Source organism: Caloenas nicobarica, chromosome 1 (genome assembly GCF_036013445.1).
Source record: "Caloenas nicobarica isolate bCalNic1 chromosome 1, bCalNic1.hap1, whole genome shotgun sequence".
NCBI classification, from domain to species: Eukaryota; Metazoa; Chordata; class Aves; order Columbiformes; family Columbidae; genus Caloenas; species Caloenas nicobarica.
The window spans coordinates 96,215,372-96,239,934 of NC_088245.1; the positions used below are offsets into that span (position 1 = coordinate 96,215,372).

General features: G+C 42.9%; 1 protein-coding gene across 1 annotated transcript in view; it reads left to right on the plus strand.

Moving 5' to 3' along the window:
• Positions 1-24,563, plus strand: part of GABRA5 (gamma-aminobutyric acid type A receptor subunit alpha5) — a 55,994-nt gene that overhangs the window by 27,116 nt on the left and 4,315 nt on the right. The window contains exons 5-6 of the mRNA XM_065627323.1: positions 328-410; positions 20,119-20,262. Coding sequence (XP_065483395.1) covers positions 328-410; positions 20,119-20,262 — 227 coding nt within the window. The remainder of the gene's footprint in view (positions 1-327; positions 411-20,118; positions 20,263-24,563) is intronic.

Genomic DNA, 24,563 nt, shown 5'->3' on the forward strand with positions numbered 1-24,563 from the left:
ATCTACAGAAAGCAGGTAAGAGTAAGGTGCATGGCAGAAACTCCATCACAGGAGTTCCTGCACATACCAGTAAGAATGAATGATCTTACTGAAACAGCTTCCATAAATAAAATCAGTTCATGGTTCTCAGTGTTACTAGGTAAAGCACACACAGTGGTCTGCCTGGCTTATCTCACGTTCATTTTAACAGGGAGTTGCTGTGATTTCAGCAGGAGCGAGGAGCCTTCAGAAAAAGCTTGCTTGTGTCAGCACTCCTGTATTGCAGTGAGAGGCATAAAGGGAAGGTGCTGAAAAAAAAATATTTTTTTCTTTTTTATTCCCCCATAGATTGACCATCTCTGCTGAATGTCCCATGCAGCTTGAAGATTTCCCCATGGATGCACACGCTTGCCCATTAAAATTTGGAAGCTGTAAGTTGTCTTCTGAAATAAGAACGGGAAAAATCTGTTGTTTTCTGGCTTTTCATGTTCAGCCATGTCTTGTGTGAATCGTTCACCCTCCTCCACCCTGCTTCCCCTTTTAACATTACTCATTAGCACCCCCAGTCTGCCACCCCTGCTGCTACCTTGCTGCTCATCTTCCATGGGTGTGCTTTAACTGGCACCACTGCTTTTCAGCTCATGCTTGCAGGCTCAATGATAAATGGTGAGCTGATGGGTAATGTGTCTTATATACCCACATCAAGCGTAACAGCCGCTGTTAGATGCAGTAGTAGATGCAGGCAGCTAAGTTGATAACTTGGTTTTCCATTTGTAGAATAATGGAGCTTTCGCTGGACAGTATCAGATTGATGTGCTGTTGGGGCATTTATGTGAATCAGGCTGCAGTACAATATCTACATTGTAGATATTAAAAGAGATCTAGAATATTAAAAGACAAAATATCTTTTCATTTGGCTTTAATAAATCCAGTCTTGTATCTTGTTACATGATGTTGCATACACATGTATTTGTATATGTGCACACATTATTCTAAACTGTATGCTGAACGATGATTTTTCCTCAATTCCAAGTCTCTAATCCACCACACTGCTGCCTTGCCAGAAGCTTACTTCAGAAATAACCTCAGGGGATCAGACGGTTATATTTAAATACAAAGCTCTTAATTAAAGTACAGATGAGGCTACTACAGTAGACATTTTTTATTTTGGTAATCAAATCTGTGGTTCCAGGTGCAATCAGTGTCTCTAAAGACTTTTGATAATTACCAGGCAAGGCGTTTTGCTAGTCCCCGAAGTCACCTAACTTCAGCATTTTTCAAGGTTTTTTCAGTCATATCAATTTAGAGGCACTAATCCTAGCAAGATTAAGCTTTGCCTTTATCATCTGTATCGGCCCTGGTTTAATACTGGCTATGCATTGTCTTCTAGTGATCATACTAAGAAGTAAAAACACTGTTTACAGTAATGATTACCAAATTAGCAAACTTAAGATGATTTCCCTTCCCTTTTCCAATCCAGACACACCCAATTTCATCTGAATAGCCACCAGTATTTTACAAGGTCACTTGGAGGTTCAAGTCTGTCTATTTACTTCAGCAACATTAATTTACAGCAAAGCCAATATAAATCTGAACGTACACGTACCTTGACACTCAACTTAAAAAATTATATGCAAATCATCCATTTCATTCCAAACTTAAAAATGGGAAAACGTCTCACAGTAAAGTGTTGTTATTTGTATATATGCTTAAAGAAAAGCTACTAGAAAGAAGACTGACAGAAAAAAATAAGTTGTCCTTCCTGGTATTACATATTCTTCATTGTATTGATAGATAAAGTGTAAGTCACACCTCTTGAACTCCAGTGCAGACTACAGAACTGGGATGCTGGGTAGCTTTATGAAATCTTGCAAAATATGCAATATGAAACTAAAAGATACATACTTAAACAAGCAGCCTAGTGCAGCAGAGATCTGAAGCTCAACCTTATATAGATGCTTCAATGCATTAGTAGACAAGGTACAATAAGGTACAGGTTCTAACTCTCCATATAGTAAGACAAAAAAACCCAAAACCCAAACATGCAAGTGCAGGAGATAACATTACTAGATAAGCTACTAATGTTTAGATGGAGTACAGTCTTCAATAGCGTTGAAAAAACCCAACAGTTACATGTTCTGCTTGTGCCACATGTGTTACATATTAATCATCTATTAGCACACAGGTCATTTTAACCCAGGGAAAAAACAACACTGAAAAGTCATATTTTAGGCATGCAAGGGCTGAATATGGTTTTAGTCTGTGCTCCTTGCCACACTCAGTACACAGTCCTAGAGTATACTTAATAAGCTACTACAAGTCACCTTTAAGTTCTTCCACAGTGTATAGACATGGAGCCATTTGGCCCGTGCTAGTCCACACCAGTAGCCTCTGCAGTAAACAAACATATAGAAACAAGCTATAGACAATCTTTCAGCGTTGAGAATATCTGTATTACTGATCTGATACCTCTTTAGGAATTTATTGTGATTTAATATGCAGATGTTTGCACAAGTAGCAGCCAATAAGTCAGGGTTTATTGAATTACCCCAGATATATTTTAGGAGAATACAGTATTTATTCCTTATTTACAGCAATACAGGCTTGCATTAAGTCTTCTTCAGGCTTGCAGCAAGACAAAGCCTACAGGGGTATATTATACAAAAGCACATACCCTTTCTGCTTTAGCTTTCTTCCCTATCTTTCCTCAAAGGGTTTCTTTTTATTTGGTCTTCTTTCCAACAAGGACTTTGGAAAGGCTCAAGCAATAATATCAAAGTAAATTTTAAACACATTATCAATAGAGCTGTAAGGGTGGAGAAGAGGCGAGTGCTAACTGGTCAGAGGGTGGAAAGAGCAGGGCAGCGACACAAAGCACCTGCTGTATGGGCGGATCGGCAGCGACACAAAGCACCTGTTGTACGGGCGGATCGGCAGCAAGAGGGATGCCAAGAAGTGCTCGGTGCCACATCAGAGGCAGGACCAGGTCATTATTTCTCTGGCTGCATAAATGTTCACTGCACTTGCTATAATGCAGCAACCGAAAGAGCCCAAGCTCTGAATTTCCTTCAGTGTTAAAGAGAAGGAATGTTAATCTTGCTTACAGAAATAGAGGTAAATGTTGATTTCTTATGTCCTGTTTGACTGGTTTCTTGCTATATTAGAATTGTGGGAGATTTTATGGGCCTAAGCAGCATTATATGTAGCAACAGAATATTTTGTAGAAATAATTGAAAGCAAGGTTGGATATGGGAAAAGGGATATTAAGTTACATGCACACACCACCAGCCTAGATACCTTCTGAACAGTTAAAGTGCCAACTATAGAAGTAATACTTCTAAATCATAGAATCATAAAACAGTTTGCATTGGAAGGGACCTTCAAAGGCCATCTAGTCCAACCCCCTGCAATGAGCAGGGACATCTTCAACTAGATCAGGTTGCTCAGAGCCCCGTCCAGCCTGGCCTGGAATGTCTCCAGGGATGGGGCAGCTACCACCTCTCTGGGCAACCTGGGCCAGTGTTTCACCACCCTCAGTGTAAAAAATGTCTTCCTTATGTCTGGCCTGAATCTCCCCTCCTTTAGTTTAAGACCATTACCCCTTGTCCTGTCACAACAAGTCTTTCCTCATCTTTCTTATACGCCCCTTTTAAATACTGAAAGGCTGCAATAAGGTCTCCCTGGAGCTTTCTCTTCTCCAGGTGGAGCAACCGCAACTCTCTCAGCCTTTCCTCATGCCTTGTGGCCTGTCATGAAAAGTTATGCTGGCTGAGGCCAGAAGTTCTGGTACTGCTTCTAATGAACTGGACAGAGCAGGTTTTAGTCGTCCTCCTCTTAAGTACAACACTCCAGCGCTCAGAGATGGCAAGATCGGTTGGGTCTGCTCCAGGAGGTGTGAGTACACTGGCACTGTCCCTCTGGGCTTGTATCCCTGCTAGCAATAAGGCCACCTATAGAAATCATCCCACAGAAATCTCATTTAGAGGTACAAGAGAACTGGGGACAGTTCATGAACGCAGGGTCTTGGGTCTCTGCAAACGGGGTCCACTCCCTTCAAACCAGGGGTCCTCAGCGGGGTTGGCTGTGGCAGTCTGTTCATTACCTCACAGTAGCATGGGAAGGATGCTGAATTTAAAATAAACTTTCCATTGCAAATCTAGTGCTGACCTGTACTCTAAATAAATTTCCTGGTTGAACAGGATCTGATGAAATTTCCTGATGCCAGCCACGGTTTTGCTAGCAGCGTCTTAGCCTAAGAAGTTCCTCCTAACCCCCATGCTATTTCTGGTGTAGGGAGGAGGAATTAGATAAGACAGCAAGGACATTAAAGCTAGGAAGCTTTAACGTTTCACCTCTTCCACTGATAGGCCTTAAGAGTACGTTAAAAGTATTGTTTAGTACAGTTTCCAAACACCCATGTGTCACTGGGTAGGTAAGCGTCATTATCTCTAGGGCAGCTGAGGCAGAGAAGTTAATTGACTTTCCGTAAGGTCACACAGCAAATCAATGTCAGAAAAAGGATTAGACTCAACTTCTTTGGTTGGAGAGGCAGATGTCTAATCCACTAGACCATGAAGGCCTCTGCCCAGGCAACTGACTTAACTCCTAAATCTTATTTTACTCATGCGTTAATTATATCAGTTTTACCTAGCTCACAGGGTTGCCCTGAAGATGAATTAGTTAATTGCTATTAGTGAACGTTAGCCAGTGCTTTGACAATGTCAAATGCTGTAAGGTGGAGTCTATTTATGGCAACTGTCTCTTGAAGGCGCAGTGTCTCAGTACATGTAGTTAGCAGATCTTGTATTGTGGAACAGATAAATGCATAAATCTGCTGCCCACTAGTCACTCAGCTGCAAAAAACCCTTACTATTTTTAGAGTAAGTAGAGAGTCTAATGAATATTCTGAAAATAATGAGATCCCCTAGCTCATGAGCGGGGGAAAAATAGACATGGCATTTATTCTTGGTGAATTTCATTTGGCCACATAGATGGCAATGGTTGATCGCTGTAGATCAAAAAGGGAATTTTCTGACTGTTTGTGAGAAAACAGCTCTAGGTAGAATTTGTAGTGTGTGAAGAAAGTAGTCAACACAGTTATGCACATCTTCCTTTTTAACAGCTCAAACTGAGTCATGGTGTCTGCTGTGGTCTTCAACAAAGGAAAGTGCACAGGGTATTTCTGTACTAGGAGGCGTGCTCAAATTATTTTCCTCTAAAAAGGCTGGTGAACCCAGAGTAATGCGAAGACCAATAACTTCACCAGTGTCCCAAGATTTTATTGCAACACTTAACATTAAGGCAGTAACTGTTCACCAACTATCCATGCACCTACAGCTGCTTAGAAATTTCTCCAAAAACAGTATTTTAAGAAAATTCTCCTGATGGTGAAGTTTCTCTATAATGCTGAGGATTAACTGGGATAGAACTGAGGTGAAGACACCTACAGAGGGTTTCTTGATTATGTTCTTCCCCCAATTAGCACCTGTGAAGCAGCAGGAGAACTGCAGGTGGGGAGGGCAAACTTCGAAATAGAGTCACTCCAAACAAGCTCTAATTCTGGTTTAGTAAAATGTGCTAAAGAGTGTATTCAGACTCTCAAAACCTGTGCATAAAAGTCTTGTAAAATAATATAACTAAAAGAATGAATAAATAAATAATGACAAATGTTAATTTTAGGAAACTTTGAAAAGGGGAAATGGCTCTTTGGTAGGTTTTCCTGGGTTGCTCCCAAGGAGAGCTGGGATTGCAGTCTCACGTGTAGAGGCAGAGTTTTTCTGTTATTTGTCTCTATCAGCTGGCCAGAAGAGGCTCCTGAGTTGATTCCTGAGAGCAGAGACAGGCAGCACAGCTTGTTGACTCTACTGGAAAGCGTTAGTGCCTTCTTAATGAAAAGGCACATAGGAGAGAGCTGGGGAGGTTCTTGGTGAAATGCTGAGCGGCCGAGTTCAAGACTGAGTTGTGATTTTGCAGTTTAAGGCAAAAGCCATTTAATATAGAGACTATAGGTTTGCCCTTTATGCAGTGTATAGAAGCTTTCCTTGAAGCCAAAGGAGGTGTGCTGCTTGCTCATATAATGCCTTCTCTTATGTTTTCCTGAGGTTTAGCACTGTTTGCTTAGACACCTCTATTGCAATGAATATCAGAATGACTAAAATGATGTGAAGCTAGGTGAATACTAAAATTCAATGTTTCTAAGGCGTTTGATACATTTCTCTGTTCACTCCTTCTGCCCCATGTTACCACCAGTTACCAACCATCACTTGGTTGGAATTCTTCTGCCCTACTTTTTAGCTGTTTAGAAGCTAGGTCTCCAGATATGCTGAAAGAGATGCTTGTGGCAGCATCAGACAGGCAGTCTAGACAGCTAGCTTGGACCAGAAGTGTAATTTTACTAAAATTTAGCTATTACAGTAAAGCATAGGCATCTAGCCTGAACTAATTTTCCATAAAACCCTTAGAATGAGTGGAGGAGGTAGAGACCATGTGTCTGTATTGCTGTTATTTGCCTCTAGTTTCCTTGAAATCATGGACACATGAGTAGTCATGGGGCTGTGTTATTTAAAAAATTAAATCTTTTAGTTCAGCAGTCCTTAATACACAGACTCCTGACTGAAACATACAAAATCGTAGGGATTCACTAGATCCATGAGGCTCCCCTAGACTCCTCTAGATCTGCTGCAGCTCTTACCTGTTCTGGAATGTGGAAATGATCTGCTGCAGAATGGGAAGGATGGTTTGGCCCATATCAAAAGCCTTGCATTGACAGCAAAGCCTTGGAGAATGGACAGGATGGATCTGTGACAATTTTAGATAGACAAATATATCACAGTTGGTTTTCTAGACTCCTTTTATGGCCACAGAAAGAAAACAAGCACTTCTGTAGTGTGGTTCATTGGAACTCTTTTCGATAACTGCCTAAGAATGAGATGAATCATATTTTAGAAGTTCCTGTTTTTCTGCAGTACTAGCTCAGATGTAGGTAAGTATATTGTACCCTGGTCAGAGTAAGTTAGAAGTTCATTTTTCTCTACATTGCTAGCTCAGAAATGCATACATTTGTTGTACTTTGTTCAGAAGAAACATTCACTGTTGTAGGTTAGTTAGGTGTTACTTATGTTGGTGGTGAGCTTTTCTATCTCCGCTAGGTACTATTTTAGCTATTTCTGCTGAAAGTCCCAGTTTTCAGAGGATCTTAATAACAGTCAGCAAGGCTCTTCAGTATAGAGACAACTTTACCATTTTTGAAAGAATCTGGTATAGCCTGTACTGATTTCAGATATGCATCTATAGCGATGTGGACACCTCTTTAGTCCAGTATTTTGAGCACTCAGTGCTGCCAGCAGCTTCATCCTTGCACTGAGTCCCACAGTCATTGTGGAGCAACACAGCCTGGAGCTCCCAAAGGGCAGGAGGTTCAGCAAGTGTGGTGCATAAAAGAAAATACTGTAATATTCAAGTATTTCAGACATCTAAGAAGCTTTCTTAACAGGAATCTACTTAGAAATTAAAATGTAGGGTTCTGAGTCCGGACTGCATGGTGTGGGTTTCTGCAGCAGCTATCATTCTGGGACCCTGGTTTGCATCAGAACTTGGAAATGAATACAACCCTAATTTTTCACTTGTCTGTTAGGTTTCCCACAGAAGTGATGTCTTTTAGTGTGACAAAAGGGACAAGTGTCTTTTCTAAAAGCTCCCTAAAATTATCGGTCAGCTTTTCTTCACCCATTACAATGACACACATTCAGGAACTTCCAAAGAAGGCTGGAGAAGATGTGCTAGTATCCTCTTTAAGCACTTGCAGTCAGGGTCGTTAATTAACTTTTCAAAGACTTTGTTATATATACACGGTTACTGTTCGCACTGAGATAATTCTAAAAATACATTAAAAATGCGGAGTTTGCTGCTGTCCAGTCCTCTGGGTGCATGTTTGCTTCCCTGTGAAACACTGCCCAGCTCTGGGCCAGTCGCCTCCTACTTCTTGCCACCCCTTGTTCAGAAGCCAGTGAGATTTTCCCCCGTAGGTTCACAACAGGGCAAAAAAGGGAAGTCGGGAAGAACAATTGCTCACACAGGGCATTTGCCACACGATCCAAAAAAGCTGTTGCCTTCACCATCTGTTCTGCAGCCAGCGCTAACCCCAGGCTGCAAACTCTGCCGATGTGCAGCAGCTGAGGGCTCTCCTCCCTACCAGCCTGGAGCAGCTGCCGCACAGGCAGGATCACTTTTAATGAAACCCCTTTTTGTACCAGTAAGAAATGCTTCCTGGAGGCATCGGCAGCAGCTTTTGTAGCAGCTGCAGAGAGACCCTTGAGCAGCCGCGGTTGAAAGCCTGCCCGCCACCTGCCCAGGGAGCAGCTTCCTCATCGGAAGGTCGCCCATATACATCAGGCTTTTCAGGGGGAAAAAGCTCTACTGGTGGTGCTTTCAAGCTCAAGAAAACAAAAGTTCAGGCAGGGGAAGGAGTTGGTGTGAAGATACTCAGCAATGGGTTTTTTTTAATCTTGCCTCAAAGAGGTCTAGACACACTGGTGGCAGAGCATTGTGGAGGTCCAGGTTGCTTTGCTGATGGTACAAATATCAGCATGTGTCTTCCACTCTGGAGTTTTCATCCTCAATTTAGAGGCTGTGCAACTGCCTGATTACAGGAAAACAGTGATTTCAGTTTGAGTTGTCAGCAATAGAAAACAACATGCAGAGACACTGTGCTTAAGCTTTCAAATGACCCTTGGGTGCAAACCTGCAAAAACATTGCTGGGTCCATAATGCCCCAAATGGCACAGTGAGGGCTTACAGTTGCCAGCCATGGATCACAGGTTTATGCCATTGGTAAATGGGATATTATTTGTAAATGGGACAAATGGGTAAATACTGCTCCACTGCTTTACAAGCCAGGTTTTTAATGCCTGTTATTTTCTAAGGTGGTTGTTTCCATGGCTTATAAGCATTTCATAAACATTTCTGAAATCATTCTCATGATGCTGGTGTGAGGTTGGTAGGTCTCTGCCGCCTGCATTTTGCAGGTGAGGATAAAGGAGGCAGAGAACAATTACAGTCTCTTCTGAGCAAAGATAGAGTGGTTCATTACCTGATTTTATTGCTTCTGTCATTACGGGTCCCTAGGTTCAATTAGAGCCTCCCAATGCTACCACAGTAGATTAATGACAAAATGACTTGCCTGGGGTGGTGTGTTTTTTGTTGTTTGGTGGGTTTTTTTGGTTTTTTTTTTTTTGTTTTTTTTTTTTTTTTGTGGGGGGGGATGGGGACAGGAAAGGCTGCAACACATTGCTGAAACTTGGATTTCAGTTTCCAGTCTGGCAGCTCCTTCATGACACCTCAGTCTCTGGTGGGTCCTCCCTCTACATTGCTGGATCCCGAATTAGCCTCCTCACCTACATAAAGAGCCAAGTTAGCCTGAACTGTGATCTAACGCTGCTGCAATTCCAGCTCACCAAGCTTCATCAAAGGAAATAGTTGGTTCCTGTTGTCTACCATGAAGAAACGTGAAGGAAAGAGGAGTGGGAAGAAGGAAAGCCTGAAGAGCCTTTTGTTTTTTCCCCATTGTGTCCACTGAAAGCCTCCTTGTGGCCAGCCTGTGCTAGCAGCTAGATGTTTTGCTGAAAGCATCCCAGAAGTAAATCTGTCAGCAAAGCTGGGATTCCTCCCTCCTAAATTTATATTTCTGCATAGTAAATATATATAGCTGAGCTGATCACTCTCACCCTCTTATAGTCAGGGGAGAGAAGCAGATATTTTTAGGCTCAGGTTAATCTCCTCCTAAAGCAGATGACTAAAATAGGTCAGCCGATGGCTGTAGATAAGGAGTCGTTTTACTTGCGCACAGGGAAGATGAGGCCGTGTGCACCTGTGAGCCTGGGTCTCCATAACTGGAAGGGGCTGGTTCCCAAAGAGGGGAGATGTGTCTGAGTGCTGTGGCAGGCGAAATGGCGGTGCCTCTGGTCAGCAGCGGATCACCTCAGAGAGGCTCCTTGTACCTATTGCTAAGGTTGGGCAGTTTGAACGGAAGGCCTCGGGAGGTTTTGTGCCCCTCTCTCAAATATGGGGCTGCACTGCATCCCACTGCAGGAGTCTATAATATGGAGTAGGGAATAAGTTCTAGTGGTCGCAATCCCAAAGCACTATGAAAGTGTTTGGATAATAATATTTCAGCCTACTATCTCCACATACCTATTGGGTATGGAACACCTCTCCTGTGAGGACAGGCTGAGAGAGCTAGGGTTCAGCCTGGAGAAGTCTCTGAGGAGACCTTATTGCAGGCTTTCATTACTTAAAAGGGGCCTATAAGAAAGATGGGGACACACTTGTTGCAATAGCACAAGGGGTAATGGTTTTAAACTAAAAGAGGGGAGATTCAGGCTAGACATGAGGAATAAATTTTTTTACAATGGGGGTGGCGAAATGCTGGCCCAGGTTGCCCAGAGAGGTGGTAGATGCCCCATCCCTGGAGACATTCCAGGCCAGGCTGGACGGGGCTCTGAGCAACCTGATCTAGTTGAAGATGTCCCTGCTCATTGCAGGGGGTTGGACTAGATGATCTTTGAAAGGTCTCTTCCAGCCCACACCATTCTATGATTCTATGATTCTACATTTGCACAGTGTTATTAATGCAGCAGTACTTCTGAGATTTGTAAATTTCTTCATTAAGGGACTGATTCCAGAAACAAAGGTACACATTTAGTTCTGCAAGTAGTCCCAATCTCTTCTAGCTGGTTTCAGGTCATACTGATATATAAGTGACGATGCTTTAAATGGTAGCTCAACAGATAGGCTGGCTATGATGGGTGAGTTCCTGGTGCCACTCAAGAAGGCAGGAAGAACATCTGTTCATTACGATGAGGTTACGGTTTCATTTTGTGATGTTAGACGTGGCCAAAAATACTGTGTTAGTGAAGGCTGAAGGCAGCCTTCACAACAAGATCAAGTGGAGTATTTTCTAAAATCCGCTCTGCATTTCTCAAAAGAAACTCCAGTGATACTCCTGGAGAGCCGATTGCATTAGTTTTGATGATATTAAGCGGCAGCTTACAAAATGAGTGGACCACTGCTATAAAGATTGCTTAGAGAGTAAGATACTATGCGAGGTGGGTAATGGTGTCAGTCACACTTTGGAGGATACTTTTGTTTGCCTTGCAAAAAAGTAAATTAAATCTCTAACATCTTCATGACCATGCTGTTTTTTCTAATGAAGCAGTTAATATAGCTGCCTAATATTGTGATTGCAAATCCAAAGTTCATTAAATGTTAGCACAGAGCTCATATTGGCCGACTGACTTGGAATTACTGTATGCCTGGACTACAAAGACCAACATAGGGTCAGGAAGGTCCCAGGGTATTTAAAATTTTTAAATGTCACCCCATCACATCCTACTTCTCTGTTGCTCTAGTCCTCTTGCAGTGGATATTTATACTGGCCTTAAGAGAAAAAAGTAAAGCATCCAAGGCTGGAATACCAGATTTTGACCTGTTCCATATGAAAAGCAGTTGCGTAGCCACCATTAAATGTGGTGTAAGATGAATTCTCAGATCAGTTCTAGATTGAGACAGCTACCACTAAATCTGAAAATAAAGCAAGAAGCTGCATTATAAATACTGATTCCAATGATAGGAAGAAATGAGAAGAGGTGAAAGAAAGAGAACGACACCTGCTGCCTAACGTCAGCTCCCAGATGAGAGCAGGGACTTTGGGAAGGTGACCTTGGAGCATCTTGGTGTGTAATGGCCCTGCAGCAGACCCTGTTTAGTCACCCCTTTCAATCAGCTCATGGCAGGCATCACACAACAGTGGGTGGCACGGTTTAGTTGTCTACACCTGCATGTCTTGTTGCTGTTTGAGGTGCTCTGGGCTGGCCTGTGGGAAAACTTTTTTTTTGCTGTGTGTTTTTTTTTTTTTCCTCATTTTTTTTCTCTTTTTCTGAGTGAAGCCTGAGAACCTGCTATCCCAGGACACACAGTTCCATGCCTGGTTTTTAATCCAGGTGCCTATATTGTCAGATTTCACAGCAAGGAGTCAGTCCTAGTCACGGCAGTCCCATTGCTTGGGGAATAGATGCACTGCTCTGATTTCACCTCTGTGGCCACTTGGGCAAGCAGGATGGGGCAGGGAGGAGATGAGGCTGTCACCAGTGATACTGATTGCATGGTGGCAAATATGCACACCTCTTTAAGGAGCATCACTCCAATTGCTATGCTCTCTCCACAGTCATCCTTGAGAGACATTCTGTATTGCTCTGCACAGCTCCTAACTCAAGGCTCTTCTTAAACGTTGCAATAGTGTTCTATGAAGGTACTGTGTCCAAGTGAATTATCAGGACAACTGTTCATTAGTATTCATGTTATATTCATCACTGGTATGACTGTGATTTAGTGTACCAGCTTGTAAATAGTCAATTTATTGTATTAAAGCAGTCAGCAGCCTTGCCTATGCTAATAATGAGTCACACCTCCAAAATCACAGTTGCTTTCAGACAAAATCATAAGGTTGCTTTTGATTTTTTTTCCTTTATATTTTTGAGCTTTAATTTGGGTTACATTTAGAGTTTTCCCCCATGAACTGGAACTTCTAAAATCAAGCAGGACCTTCCCCCTGTCGCTTGCTTTAAAAAGGCAAAGAAAATGGCTTTCACAAAACCATGTGTCTCAAGATGAATTTCACAGGCATCTTCAGTTCTGTATGTCTCACCACCTTGTGGGTACAGTCTGTGCTTCCATTTCACTTCCAAGCCATAGCCACTTCTGTCACATTCCTATTCCCACCTTTTACTGAGGTGACTTTTAAGTTACATTCGGAAACAGAGTCATTTTGACCTAACTTAAGGCTTTATTTTTGTAGTGATGATCAGTATAGTATATTAGTGTTACTTGGTAATGAAGTCTCTCGAGACCTGTCTGGCACATTTTTCAGAACATCCTATTCTACTCCCTACAGAAACTGACATCAAGATCAAATAAAACTGTGTATCGGGAAAAAATATAAAATACTGTCTATGTTATCAAATTATATTTTTATTGTAACTTCAGGAAGGACAGAAACGATCATTTTAGTAATGCTGAACTTCCTACCACCCGTTGGGATTGGTGTCCTATTAACTTTTGTCATCAGTTTTCATACAAGAATTGTTTCAAGTCCGTGTTTCAAGTCATCCTCCTTGGATGTCATCCGTTGTCCCACCTACATGATACTGTGCCATTCCAAAAAAGTTCCTTTCTGAGCATTTCATTTCTACTCACATCTGGAACACTGTGCCCCATTCTGAGCTCCCCAGTTCAAGAGAAGTACAGACTTTGTGGAGCGAGTCTAGCACAGGGCCAAAAAGATTTTTTAGGGATGGGAGCATCACTGCTATGTGAAGAGGCTGAGGGAGCTGGAACTGTTCAGCCTGGAGAAGAGAAAGCTCAGGGCGCCAAATCCATCTGTATAAATACATGAGAGGCAATGAAGAAGAGGCAGCCAGGTGCTGCTCGGTGGTGCCCACTGACAGGACAAAGGACAGTGGGTACAAATTAAAAAACATGAAATTCCAGCTGAACACAAAAAGACATGTTTTTACTGTGGAGTTGACTGAGCCCTGGAACAGGTTGGCCAGAGAGGTTTGTGAAGTCTCCATCCATGGAGATGTTCAGAACCTGACTGGGCATAGTCCTGGAAAACCTGCATTCAGTGTCCCTGCTTGAGCAGGAGGTAGGACTAGATGATCTCCAGAGGTGCCTTCCAGCCGCAACCATTTTGTGATTTTGTGTGATCTGAATTTATAATCCCATGTATTTAAACACATTATGCTTCTTGTCTGTGGCACATATTTAAAATCATGCATGCTGTTTATCCATATGCGTTAAGCTCATGCCATTTTAAATGATCAGTCTTCATTCTGGTGATTTCAGGTCCCTAAAGTAATTTCCATAACCCACAAATTCTCCCAAGAACTGCAGAATTCATCACTCTATGGCAAAGTTTCATTTTATGCTCTTAATCATTTAATATGTGAATACATTTCTCTTAATATTTAAACTGCTATTTTACTTTAATAACTTACTGTTATAAAAGTTATTTCCCATAGACCCAGTCCATGCATATTTAGCACTGTCTTGTTATTTTTATATTTAAAATTGCATTTTTACTAGATCTCTTTTTCATTAGTTCTTCCTATAAAGTGGTCTCGTTTGTACATCAATTCATTCTTATAAACTCAATTTAGTGGGAAATTCCAATTAAAGAGCTCAAATCTGACCTTGGTTGCATAGGCACAACCCTTGACAGATGTTTTATAACAGGTTAAAAAGTATCTGTGCACAAACCAGAAGAAACCCAGCCTGACTCTGAAAATTCCAGCTGGCACATTATGGCTTAGTAGCAGCACTGTTTTACCGCCTGGAGAAGTCTTTGAGAGCTTGTAATCTGGATCTCTGCTGAGTTGTCTAACAGCCTCTAAGTGAGTCAAATACATTAATGGATAGATAAGATAGAAAGACAGATATTTATATGCGTATTCAGATTGTAATTAGAGCTTCTAAAAAGGCTGTCCATTTGTGCACATCTTGCACAATCAACAGGCTTTGATGGAGACGAGCAATACTCCCAGGATCTGGCAGCCTGATGATCCTGTGCCATGTACTAAATATCATGATAATAACGGCTATGTAACTGCACAATCATAATGAATAACACAGAAAACAAGCCAAAAAGCATCTTTGTACAGTATTTCTCTAAGTTAATTCAGCCTCCAACTAGTGTAATTCTGAAGGAAAAGTTCTGGCCATGGTTTGCAGATAAAAGGTTTGTTTAATTGTGGAATGCAACTCAAGCATGCATGGTGGGCACCCATGCACACAGATCCCACATTTCACAGATTGCCTTCATTTCATTATGCAGGAACCGCTTTTATGGCTTCCTATGAGGTCTGTCAAAGGGTTGGGGGTGGTGTTTTGGAGAAGATTCTTTTTGCCTAGATTATTTCATGGCTTGCAGATATGAAAGCTTACTGGCAGACATCAGTGTTGATTTTTTTTTTTTTTTTTTTGTTATGTGTTACAGCTTCAAAAAGTCAGTCCTAGAAATACTTTTGGGTCCTGTGAACTCAAAGTTTGGACTCAGACATCCACATTCGGGTTTATTAAGGAACCAAGAAGGACTGGGTTTTGTTTGTTTGTTTGTTGTGGAGTTGGGGTTTGTTTTGTTTGTTTGTTTGTTTGTTTTTCCTGGAGTTTATTCCAGTGTGGAGGAGAAAGAGAGGGTAAGGGAGAGTGTCTGTCAGCAGCCACAGATGCCACCGCTGCCCTGTGGTGGGGGCAGTGTCAGGAGAAGGCTCCTTGCTTGTGGGCTGCCTGGCGAACGTGTGGGAGAATGCTGCGATGCTCATACTATTTCACTCATAAATGAGAACAGGGAAAACCGGGCACCCCTCAGTGCCAGAAGGAATGGCAGGGATCCCCCAGGTCTCACCAACTGGCTGCTCTGCTTTGTCAGACTTTGTCTTAATGCGTTTCCTCCATTTGGCTGCGGTCGCGCCCCTGCCCTCCATTCACTGATGTAAGAAAGACCGTGTCACGCTTTTCTTGCCAGACATATGATGGCAGGAAGAGGGTGTGAGAAGTGCAAGGGACATCTTTACTGATTTGATATTCTGTGGTGTGTGTTGGACGTTAAGATGTAGAAAAATGGATCTGCTCATCAATAAACAGATATGAGAAGAAATTACTTATTTCATCATCCTGGTAGGTGATAAGCCTGCAGCCATTTATCAAATGTCCACTAGAAATAAACATCTGTTGTCGTTTTTTCACTTTTAATAAAATTACACCTCTCTGTAATTTTAGCTGTTCATCCGAACTGCTACTTTTTTTTTTTCTTTTTGAAAGAGTGAGCTTAGAAGAGAAATAATAATTTAACGAGGCTTCCCCCTTTCTTTGGCAAGCCAGCAAAATGATTGTAAAGAATACCAAATCAATTATTTGGATTCATAAAAACAGAAGAAGCCTACTTTCTCAAAGTAGAATAAACACCAAACAGTCTCACTTGTATTTTCAGTGGCTTTGAATTTGAGTTTGCCTTCACAGCAATGCCAGCAGCATTCTCCCAGCTTGCTAACTCAAAACCTCTGCTATGTTTTTCTATCACCCTTTGAACACTTTTTGTCCCTCCTATGCATACCAGGTAGAATAGGTCAGGGCTTTATTCCCTCATCAGCAGTAAACCTCTCTTATAACTCTAGAAAGGATGAGCTGAAGTTCTTCAGTCCTTCAGCAAGCCTGACTGGTAGTCAGCCTACTGGAAGCTTTACTTAAGTGGAGGAAGGTTTTCACACAATTTGGTATGACAGTGAATAATAGCGTCTCTCCATTATCACATGCTCTACCCCGATAGTAAAATGACATTATTCTAGACTACTCCTACACCTTCAGCTTTCAATATGACTATGCCTAATTATACTGCATGGGTTATCAGCAACAGAGCTGGAGCTTTCGGTAGTCAAGTTTGGGATAATTGGAGTTTGAAGTTTCTGGAAGGACACGACGGAAAGTTTGAGGTAGGAAAACAACTACCTGCTACGAGTACACAGGTTTATCTGCCTGTAGTTTATCTAGATGACCAAGAAGGAGATGGTCAGTGATTCAGCTACCACACCAGGATGCATGGGGTGGCCTTTTCCTGTCAGAGCTGTAAGTTTCTTTCAAGGGTGTGTATGGACTGAGAGGGTGGTTATATCTTCTTACAGTCACATTCATGTTTTGACATTTTCTCAATTCTTCTCTTTCTCCCAAGGAGGCTTAGACACTCAGAGCCTGATCTATAGTGAGGAAAGGAGGCACTACGCCAAAAATCTTATATTATAGCTTTTTAAACCACAAACCCTGTTTTCTTATGTTTGCATGGAAGACAGATGAGAATCATATATTATATGTGATCCTGCACAATAGACTGGGGTAAATTCATGTTATTCCTGATGTTGACAGACTTCTTTGGAGCGGGGAAATCACTGCAGGGAGCATTGACTTGGGGTAGGCTCTGCAGTGACACATCTGTCACCCTACTGTGTCTTAAAGCCCTGACTACAACTATCCTGTTCCTGCACAAAGATCCTCTTCTAGCTGGGCTCTTCTCCCTTGGGCATACCTGCGAGATCTGGGTGGAGTTTTGGCACCTTCTGGTCTCTGTCTGAATTACGGATATTGTTTTATAGGAGGAGGTGCTGGGCTTCTCCAGAGTAGGAGCCTTCCAACCCTGTACTAGTAAATGTATTTAAGTACGATAAAGGCTACAATTCAAAGCAGAGGCACTGATTTATTTTAGGATCCCCAAGGCTAGGGAGAGCAAGAAAATTAAAGCATCTGAATACTCGTTAAACCTTACAGGCTTGTGTAGTCGCAATTTCAGTGGAATTTAGGTACAGTGCTCTCTCCAGGAAGCGTCTAGTCAGGCTGAATTATTGTGTGTTGTTGACAGAAAACAGGACGAACCAAATTAGCCCAGTGCCTGGGATCCTTGCAGTAACAGGGAACTGCTGAGGTGGATCTGGATCATCCCAGCAAGAAGTCTAATGCTTTTTTTTCCCATAGGAAGTAGCATAGGTAAAAATCAAATTCTTTAGCAATACCGAATATACCTACACAAATCCAGCACTCACTGGGAATATCAGCGCATGAACAACATACACTTGAAAAGCATTTAAAATGAGGGTTTTCTGCAGCACTTTTTTAAACAGATCCATCTCCTCCTACTTCTGCAGATTTGGCTTTGGAATTATTTACAACATGTTGTGAACTTGTAATAATGTCTGAGATGAGAAAGTATCTCACTTCTAAAGGGAACGTGAAATTCTATCATTTTTTGCAATGCAAATATTTTGAAATAGGGAAGAAGTTCTTTCTTAGCCTTTCAAAGCAGATCATGAGATGTAATTACAGTAATTTTACTGCACAGCCACAAATACAAGCACACGGAAGGTGTGTGGGCAGCACTGCATGGCTGCATGGCTAACAAGGGATGGAGGATTCATAGAACCACAGCTTCCAAAGCCTGGATCAGCTCCAGCGCTGAATACAGCAGCAGCAACTGTCAGATTATGTGACAAAAAATATCTCATCCTATTATTATCTTTCTAGTGACAGTACTCCATGATTTTTTGCTCGGAAGGTTATCCACTGTTTAATTAGCCCCCCAGCTAGGAAATTGTATCCTGTTCTTCATCTGAATCTGCCCCAAACCATCTTTGAGGTACCAAATTTTTGTTTTCTTTTTGTCAGTAATAAGAGAGCTTCACTGGGTTTTAGTTATCTTTTCTGTATGCAAGTATCTATACTCGGCTCTTGAGTCATGTCTCATTTTCTTGTCAATGAGCTAAGTTGAGCTCCTTAAGCTTCAAATCATGACTTGTTTTCCAGTCCCTGGGGATACTTGTGACCCTCTTTTGAACTCTCTCCCCGTTACTGTCCTGATTATTTCCATATCTTTTCTGAGATGTGGACAACAACGTATGAATAGGCATGAACGGTCAGACCACAGGTGTATCCAACCTAGTGCCCTGCCTCTGGCAACGCCGCTTCCCACAGGTGCCATGAGAAGATTAACAACAGGGAAAATAAAGTGCTGCGTTCTTCCCTGACACCTGCTCCAGCGTCCAAGTGATCTGCAGCTCATTGTGCTACGCACACATGCTCTTAACCTGAACCAGCATCACTTCCCATTTTCTGCTTGGCACTCCTGGTTGTATGGATCCAGGGACCACCTTTGTGTATTTCTTTCCATCGCAGTGCTTCAGCTCACGTTGACCCACTGTCTGTGAAAAGTTTTAAGTCTTCCATGGAGTTGCAGCTTTCCAAGACAGCTTCCTAGCTCTAGCAAACGAAACTCGCAGTCTGATGTAGCCGGTACGCACGATCCTTCAATCTAATCTCTTGCTCTTGACTCTCAGGTCCTTTCTGGAAAGCCGCCTTGTGTTGCCTCCTGCACAGATTGCATTGAATTGGGATGCAAGTTTTTCCAGAAGGAAACATTCTGTACCCCCATCTTAGAGAGTGCATTTCACCTCCTATTTGGAAAGTGAGCCTTGCCTGCTTTCCAGAGGTTTTAGTACAAGGGACTCCAGCCTAATGTATCATGCCAGCAATAATGTTTCCTGAAAGCTTTCAATGATCAGAGTGCTGTAAAAAGTGTGAGATCTAGTTATATTAAATAAATATATATTTAAATATATAGTCAGCTCCTGGAATTTTTGAGGCTTTATCTGCAGAGAAGGCTTACAAAATAAAACCAACATGTATTCTCTTTCCAAAAGAAAACTGAAATTCCATCATAATACCATAATTACTCCAAGTGCTACGGCATTAAAAATAGTAGCAACATTTCTAGAGGAAGGACGGAGTTCGCAGTGTTACCACCACCTTTATTTCCTAGGACTTCTGAATGAATGTGAGAGAAATCTTATCCCTTTTGCATCTCTGGGTGTACAGGTGTTTCCACACCACCACCCATTTGCTCTGGCACACACAACCCCCCGTTCCTGCTCTCCTTCATGCAGTCTCACCCCTGAATCCTGTCTCCGCTCCTCAGCATCGCCGACACTCACATCCCAGATTCCTTTATCTTCAACCATGCTCTGCAAGCAAGACCTCCCCCCTCATCCACATGTGTGTATCCCAAAGTCAGCACGCACACACCAGACCCCACACTTGCATGTGGCATCACTTAGTATTTTATCTTGGAGACAGGGTGAGACACAGAAGGCCCCTGTTGTCCAGGCACTTAAGGTGCATAAGTCCTTTTGAGGGGTGATTTTGGCAAAATGCTTTTTGCAACTTGCTGGGACATAGGAGCTGCCAGCTAGGTGAGTATGCGTCTGAGCTGCTTTTCCACAAATTGAGTGGTTGTGATGGATTATATTTATACCTCCTCTGGTCCAGGCTTTGACAAACCATACCACACATCTGTTATATTAGAAGGCTTCGACCTAATATTTTTTGAGCTGGGCATATGGGAACATGATTATATCATCTTTATTTGTTTTTCTCCATTCACTCTCACTCCTCCATTCTTCCCTCTCCCCACCATTTATCATTTAGGGATCCACTACAATATTACACAGTGGTTTTTGTTCATCACTGTCTTTTTTTCCCCCTTGTTGACAGATGCTTACCCCAATTCTGAAGTAATCTATGTGTGGACTAATACCACCACAACATCTGTGGTGGTGGCCGAAGATGGCTCACGACTTAACCAGTACCACCTGATGGGACAAACTGTAGGAACTGAGAACATCAGTACCAGTACAGGTAGGGAGAATATTTACATCCCATGGTGGCTCATCGCTGGAAGAGGAGGGGAGATCCACCAGCTCCTGTTATTTCGGAAGGGGGCAAGGGAAGCATCTGTGGGGTGTGGGGTGCTGGGGAGATCCTGTGCAGGTTGCTGGCTGTTTAGCAGAGGCACTGAAATGCTGAGAGGGTTAAATGCTGGCTCCTAGGTACATCGCAAGGCTGTTGCTGAAGATGCATCCAAGCTCCTGCTATTTAACGAGAGCGCTGGAGAAGCTGCATGCAGCTTCTTGGCGACTGCCTTTGCTGATGCTGCCAGCGCTATCGCTGGCTTATTTCCCTGTGGGAGGAACCACTGCGGGGAGGCAAACACCACCCACACATTTGATCCGTTCCGATCATCGCTTTAAAATGATTTGCTTGATGAAACCACAGCAGGGAGGGAGCGGAGGGCAGGTGGGGGCTGTGGCGTGGCTCTGCAGTGTGTCCAGGGGACCACGTGGCCGGAGAGGAGGTGCAAACCCTGAGGATTCCCATTTCCTCCCCCGGGCTGCAAGCGGAGGCGCCAGATGTGGCAGCATTAGGGAGGCAAAGAAGCTTTAATCCCAGGCCGGGAACCCACGTGAACCGTGCCCCCCTGCTTCTTAAGGCTCCCACGCAAGGGCAGCCCTGGGTGCACACTGGCGGGGGGACTCCCAGGGGAGTCGAGGCCAGGACAGGGGTCACGTGGGCTCGGCAGGATGAGGGCTTAACCAGGTTACACAATGCACTTGTCTAGAGAGCATTAGTGGCATCCAGCGTGGGGGGAAACGAAACAGCCTGCCGGGAAGGGAAGGGAAGGGAAGGGAAGGGAGATCTCCACCGCTGGTGGTTGCATGGTGCGTGTGGTAGGGAAAGAGGACAGCCTGTCGTAGCACGGCAGGGAGCAATTCCTGCTGGTAAAGCACAACAGAGTCTTCTGGTGATGCACCGTGTCCCTGGTGAAAAATGACAGGTTCTGAGCCGAGGGCAGGATTGTAGAGGACAAGGTATAGATTGGGTTAGGAAGCTGTTACTGTCCACAGGAAATTTAGGAGATGTAAAAACAGGTACACGTACACTTGCACACAGTGTTAGTTGGACTGAAACTTGAAGGCATATAAGACTTTCTGCTCAAACTGTCCCAACATGGCAAATAAAGAGGGGGCAGCTGAGCTTGCTGCTCATGCTCCAAACAGGACACAAAGCGAGGGGAAGCTTGCCTTGGGCACAGGGGAGCAATCAAATACAACCGCCATCTCCATCCTTTAGAACTTCACCCCTTTGCGCACTTCAGGAGACAAAACTGTTGGTAAACCAAAGACATCTAAAATCAAAGTAAGTGTATAGACAGTCAGAGCAGCCACCACTGCAGAAAAAGGACAAATACACTATCTCCCATTAAAGAGCAAAGACCCCTTTTTCCTTACCAGTTTACCATCATAGCGGCGTTGTTTTCTGCAATGAATGGCAGCTCCCCTCTTGCTTTCATTGTTGCCAAGAAAAAGATCCAGAGGATGTACTGGGACATCTCCTACAAGCTTGTCCTGCTCCTCAGAGCAAGAAAACCATCCAGCCCAGGCTGTGAGTGCTCCAGCGTGTCAGCTCCAGGCTGCTTCCAGTTTGCAGCCTTGTGTGTGAAAGCTCCTTGTAGTCCTCAGGCCAAGGAAACAGGAGACCCTCCGGACAAATGCCAAAGTTTCTGCCCAGTAACGACCTCCCTCCTGTATCCTAAGATTTAGGCTAATAAATGCTTGTTTTCCAACGTCAAGATTTTATATTAATGTCCCGGGTTACATCTGGGCTGGCTGGATTCTGATTGCAGGGTGGATCACAAAGAGCAGGACACAGATTGTAACCAGGGATTAGCAAAATACAAAAATCCGATTTTGCACAGGGAAAGCATCAGTCAGCGATGGATTTTCTGGACTTCATCAAGCTCATAGGAGGCCAGTAATCAGGGTTACTTATGAACGGCTATCTAAGGCATTTCTTCCATCTATTGAATTGGCGAACGTGAAAAAGAAAACCCAAATACCTATTGCACAAATCCAAGTGCTTGAATCTTTTATGGGTTTTTGACACTCAGTCAAACTATACAGCTCTTGCAGTTGCATAGGCAAAATGTTTGTGTATGTCATAGAACATTTATGCTCTCCTTTCTAGCAGACTTTTTTTTTTAATGGAAATACTGGTCCTACACCAATCCCTTGGGATTCTGCTGATTTTGTAGGCAAGCTGCTAAGTATAGCTGTCTTCTAAGAAGAGATATCCTGGCAATTCTAATTCACTAACCGATCTTGAAACTGGGAACGTTTTAGCCATGCCACAGAAAATAGCTCTGACATGTGCCACCTGTTTGGCTTTTTTTTTTTTTTTTTTGCTAACATCCCCAAATGTCATCCCCCCAAAAGAGAAGATATTTGACTACTCACACTGCTTCAAACAGGCCCAGCATCGGGTAGGTCCTGGTGGTGCAAGTGCTGAAAACAATCAGATAGGGAATTTAGGTCCAAGTGGATCTCGCTGCTTTCTGCAAACGGTTGCCCAGTTCTGTTCCCCATACCCAGAATCTCTCATCGCTAACTTAGGATCTGCAGTGCCACAAACCAAAATAAAAACCCACTCTTTTATCTTCTGCCAGCTGGAGCCTGAGCTCTGAAATATCCAGAGCCGAAATAATAGAAGAAGCATTCAGCCCTTCATTTTGCACCAAATAATTCTGAATTTTCCTTGAGATGAATCTTTCCCATGCATCACTATAACAAGGACGCAGGCACTTCTCAGGGGCCAAAATATTCTGCATGTCAGCCTGGTCAGGGACTGTGGTATCACAGACCTAACACCAGGATCTTGCCAGAATAATTATTGATACACCTGAGTCCAGGTATATCCAGTAAACAAACAAGTGTATCCAGTAAAGAAGCAAGTCCATCCTGTATAGAGGACTAATGGAGTCCAATACTCTATTGAATCCCAGCATAATGGCAGTGGAAGAATGCATGTGAGATCCTGAAAATTTGTAACCAGAACTCTGTCATCTGGATACCAAAACCAATACTGTATCAGCTTTTAAAGCATAAAAAACTACTTAATACCAGCAGCAGCACAGTAGCGTAGCTCTGTGAAGAAATGCAGCCATTCCTGCTCTAGGTCTTTTCATTAGTGCTAAATTTGTTATTAAAATTGTTTCGTTCAGTGATGAGTGGACCCTACCAGGAACAGGATTCTCTTCTAAGTGCTACATAAATCTATAACAAAAATTAGCTCTTGCTCAAGAAAGCTTGTGGCCTAAGGATGAACAGTGGCCTTACAGAAGTAAAAGGGAGTTTTGCCACTCCATCAGAAACAGGATTTTTTTCTATATAAACAAAAGGCCAGCTCAGGCAGCTTTTAGCTTTACTTTAAGCAGTGGTTCCAGGGCATTAAAAACCAAGTGATGGGTTTTCTTAAGCCCTAAGTCTGCTGGAAAAAGCATTCCTGGTGTAGGCATTTTTGAAAGCAACAGCACGGGAAGTCAGAGAAGGTATCGGCTGGAAGATGAACAAGTACAAAACTAAGGTGATATTATTTTGCTGGAGACAAGAGCTTTGATAGGTTAAAGACAATGATAAGGTAAAAATCAACTGTGGAGGGCCATCAAAATGTAGGCATTCATTTTCTGCATTTAGAAAAGGAAAAAAATTAAGGATCTTGTTGCTCTGCTGAAGCTGTGTAGATTTTTTTTATTCAGGCTCTGAAAGCATATTGTCAAAATCAATGTGCATTAGCACATCGTCACTCCTTCGTGAGCAGGGAAACTGTGACTCAAACACATCCCAGTGCAGCAGCAACTCAGAGGCAGATTACAGGCACATAGACCCTGCTGCTCCTGGCATATTTTATGGGTAATCCACAAACTGAATGCTCCTAAATAAAGAGCAAGTGGGATTCCTCCTGAGACCACAGCATGTTCAGCTTCCCTGGTTCAAAATTACACTAAAGGAAGGGAATTAGATGTTGCTTCACAGGGATTTTCTCCCCAGTTTCACAGCATTCCCTGTCCATCTCCACATCCCTCTTCAGGGAACTGTTTCGCCAGAAAATCAGACTCCAGAAGAAAGTCATAAAGATTGAGGCAGGCTGTCAGGTAAGGTATTTCTGTGCTATTCCAGTCTTTCTGTTTAAAATCCTCAGCATAAACAAGGTCTGTAAACTTCATCCAGAATAACAGAGCTGCTCTACCATAACATAGCAGTGCAGCTATACCTGCAAAAGCCCTTTCACTGCAGACCTGTTCTCTGCTAATTAGCCATATTGTC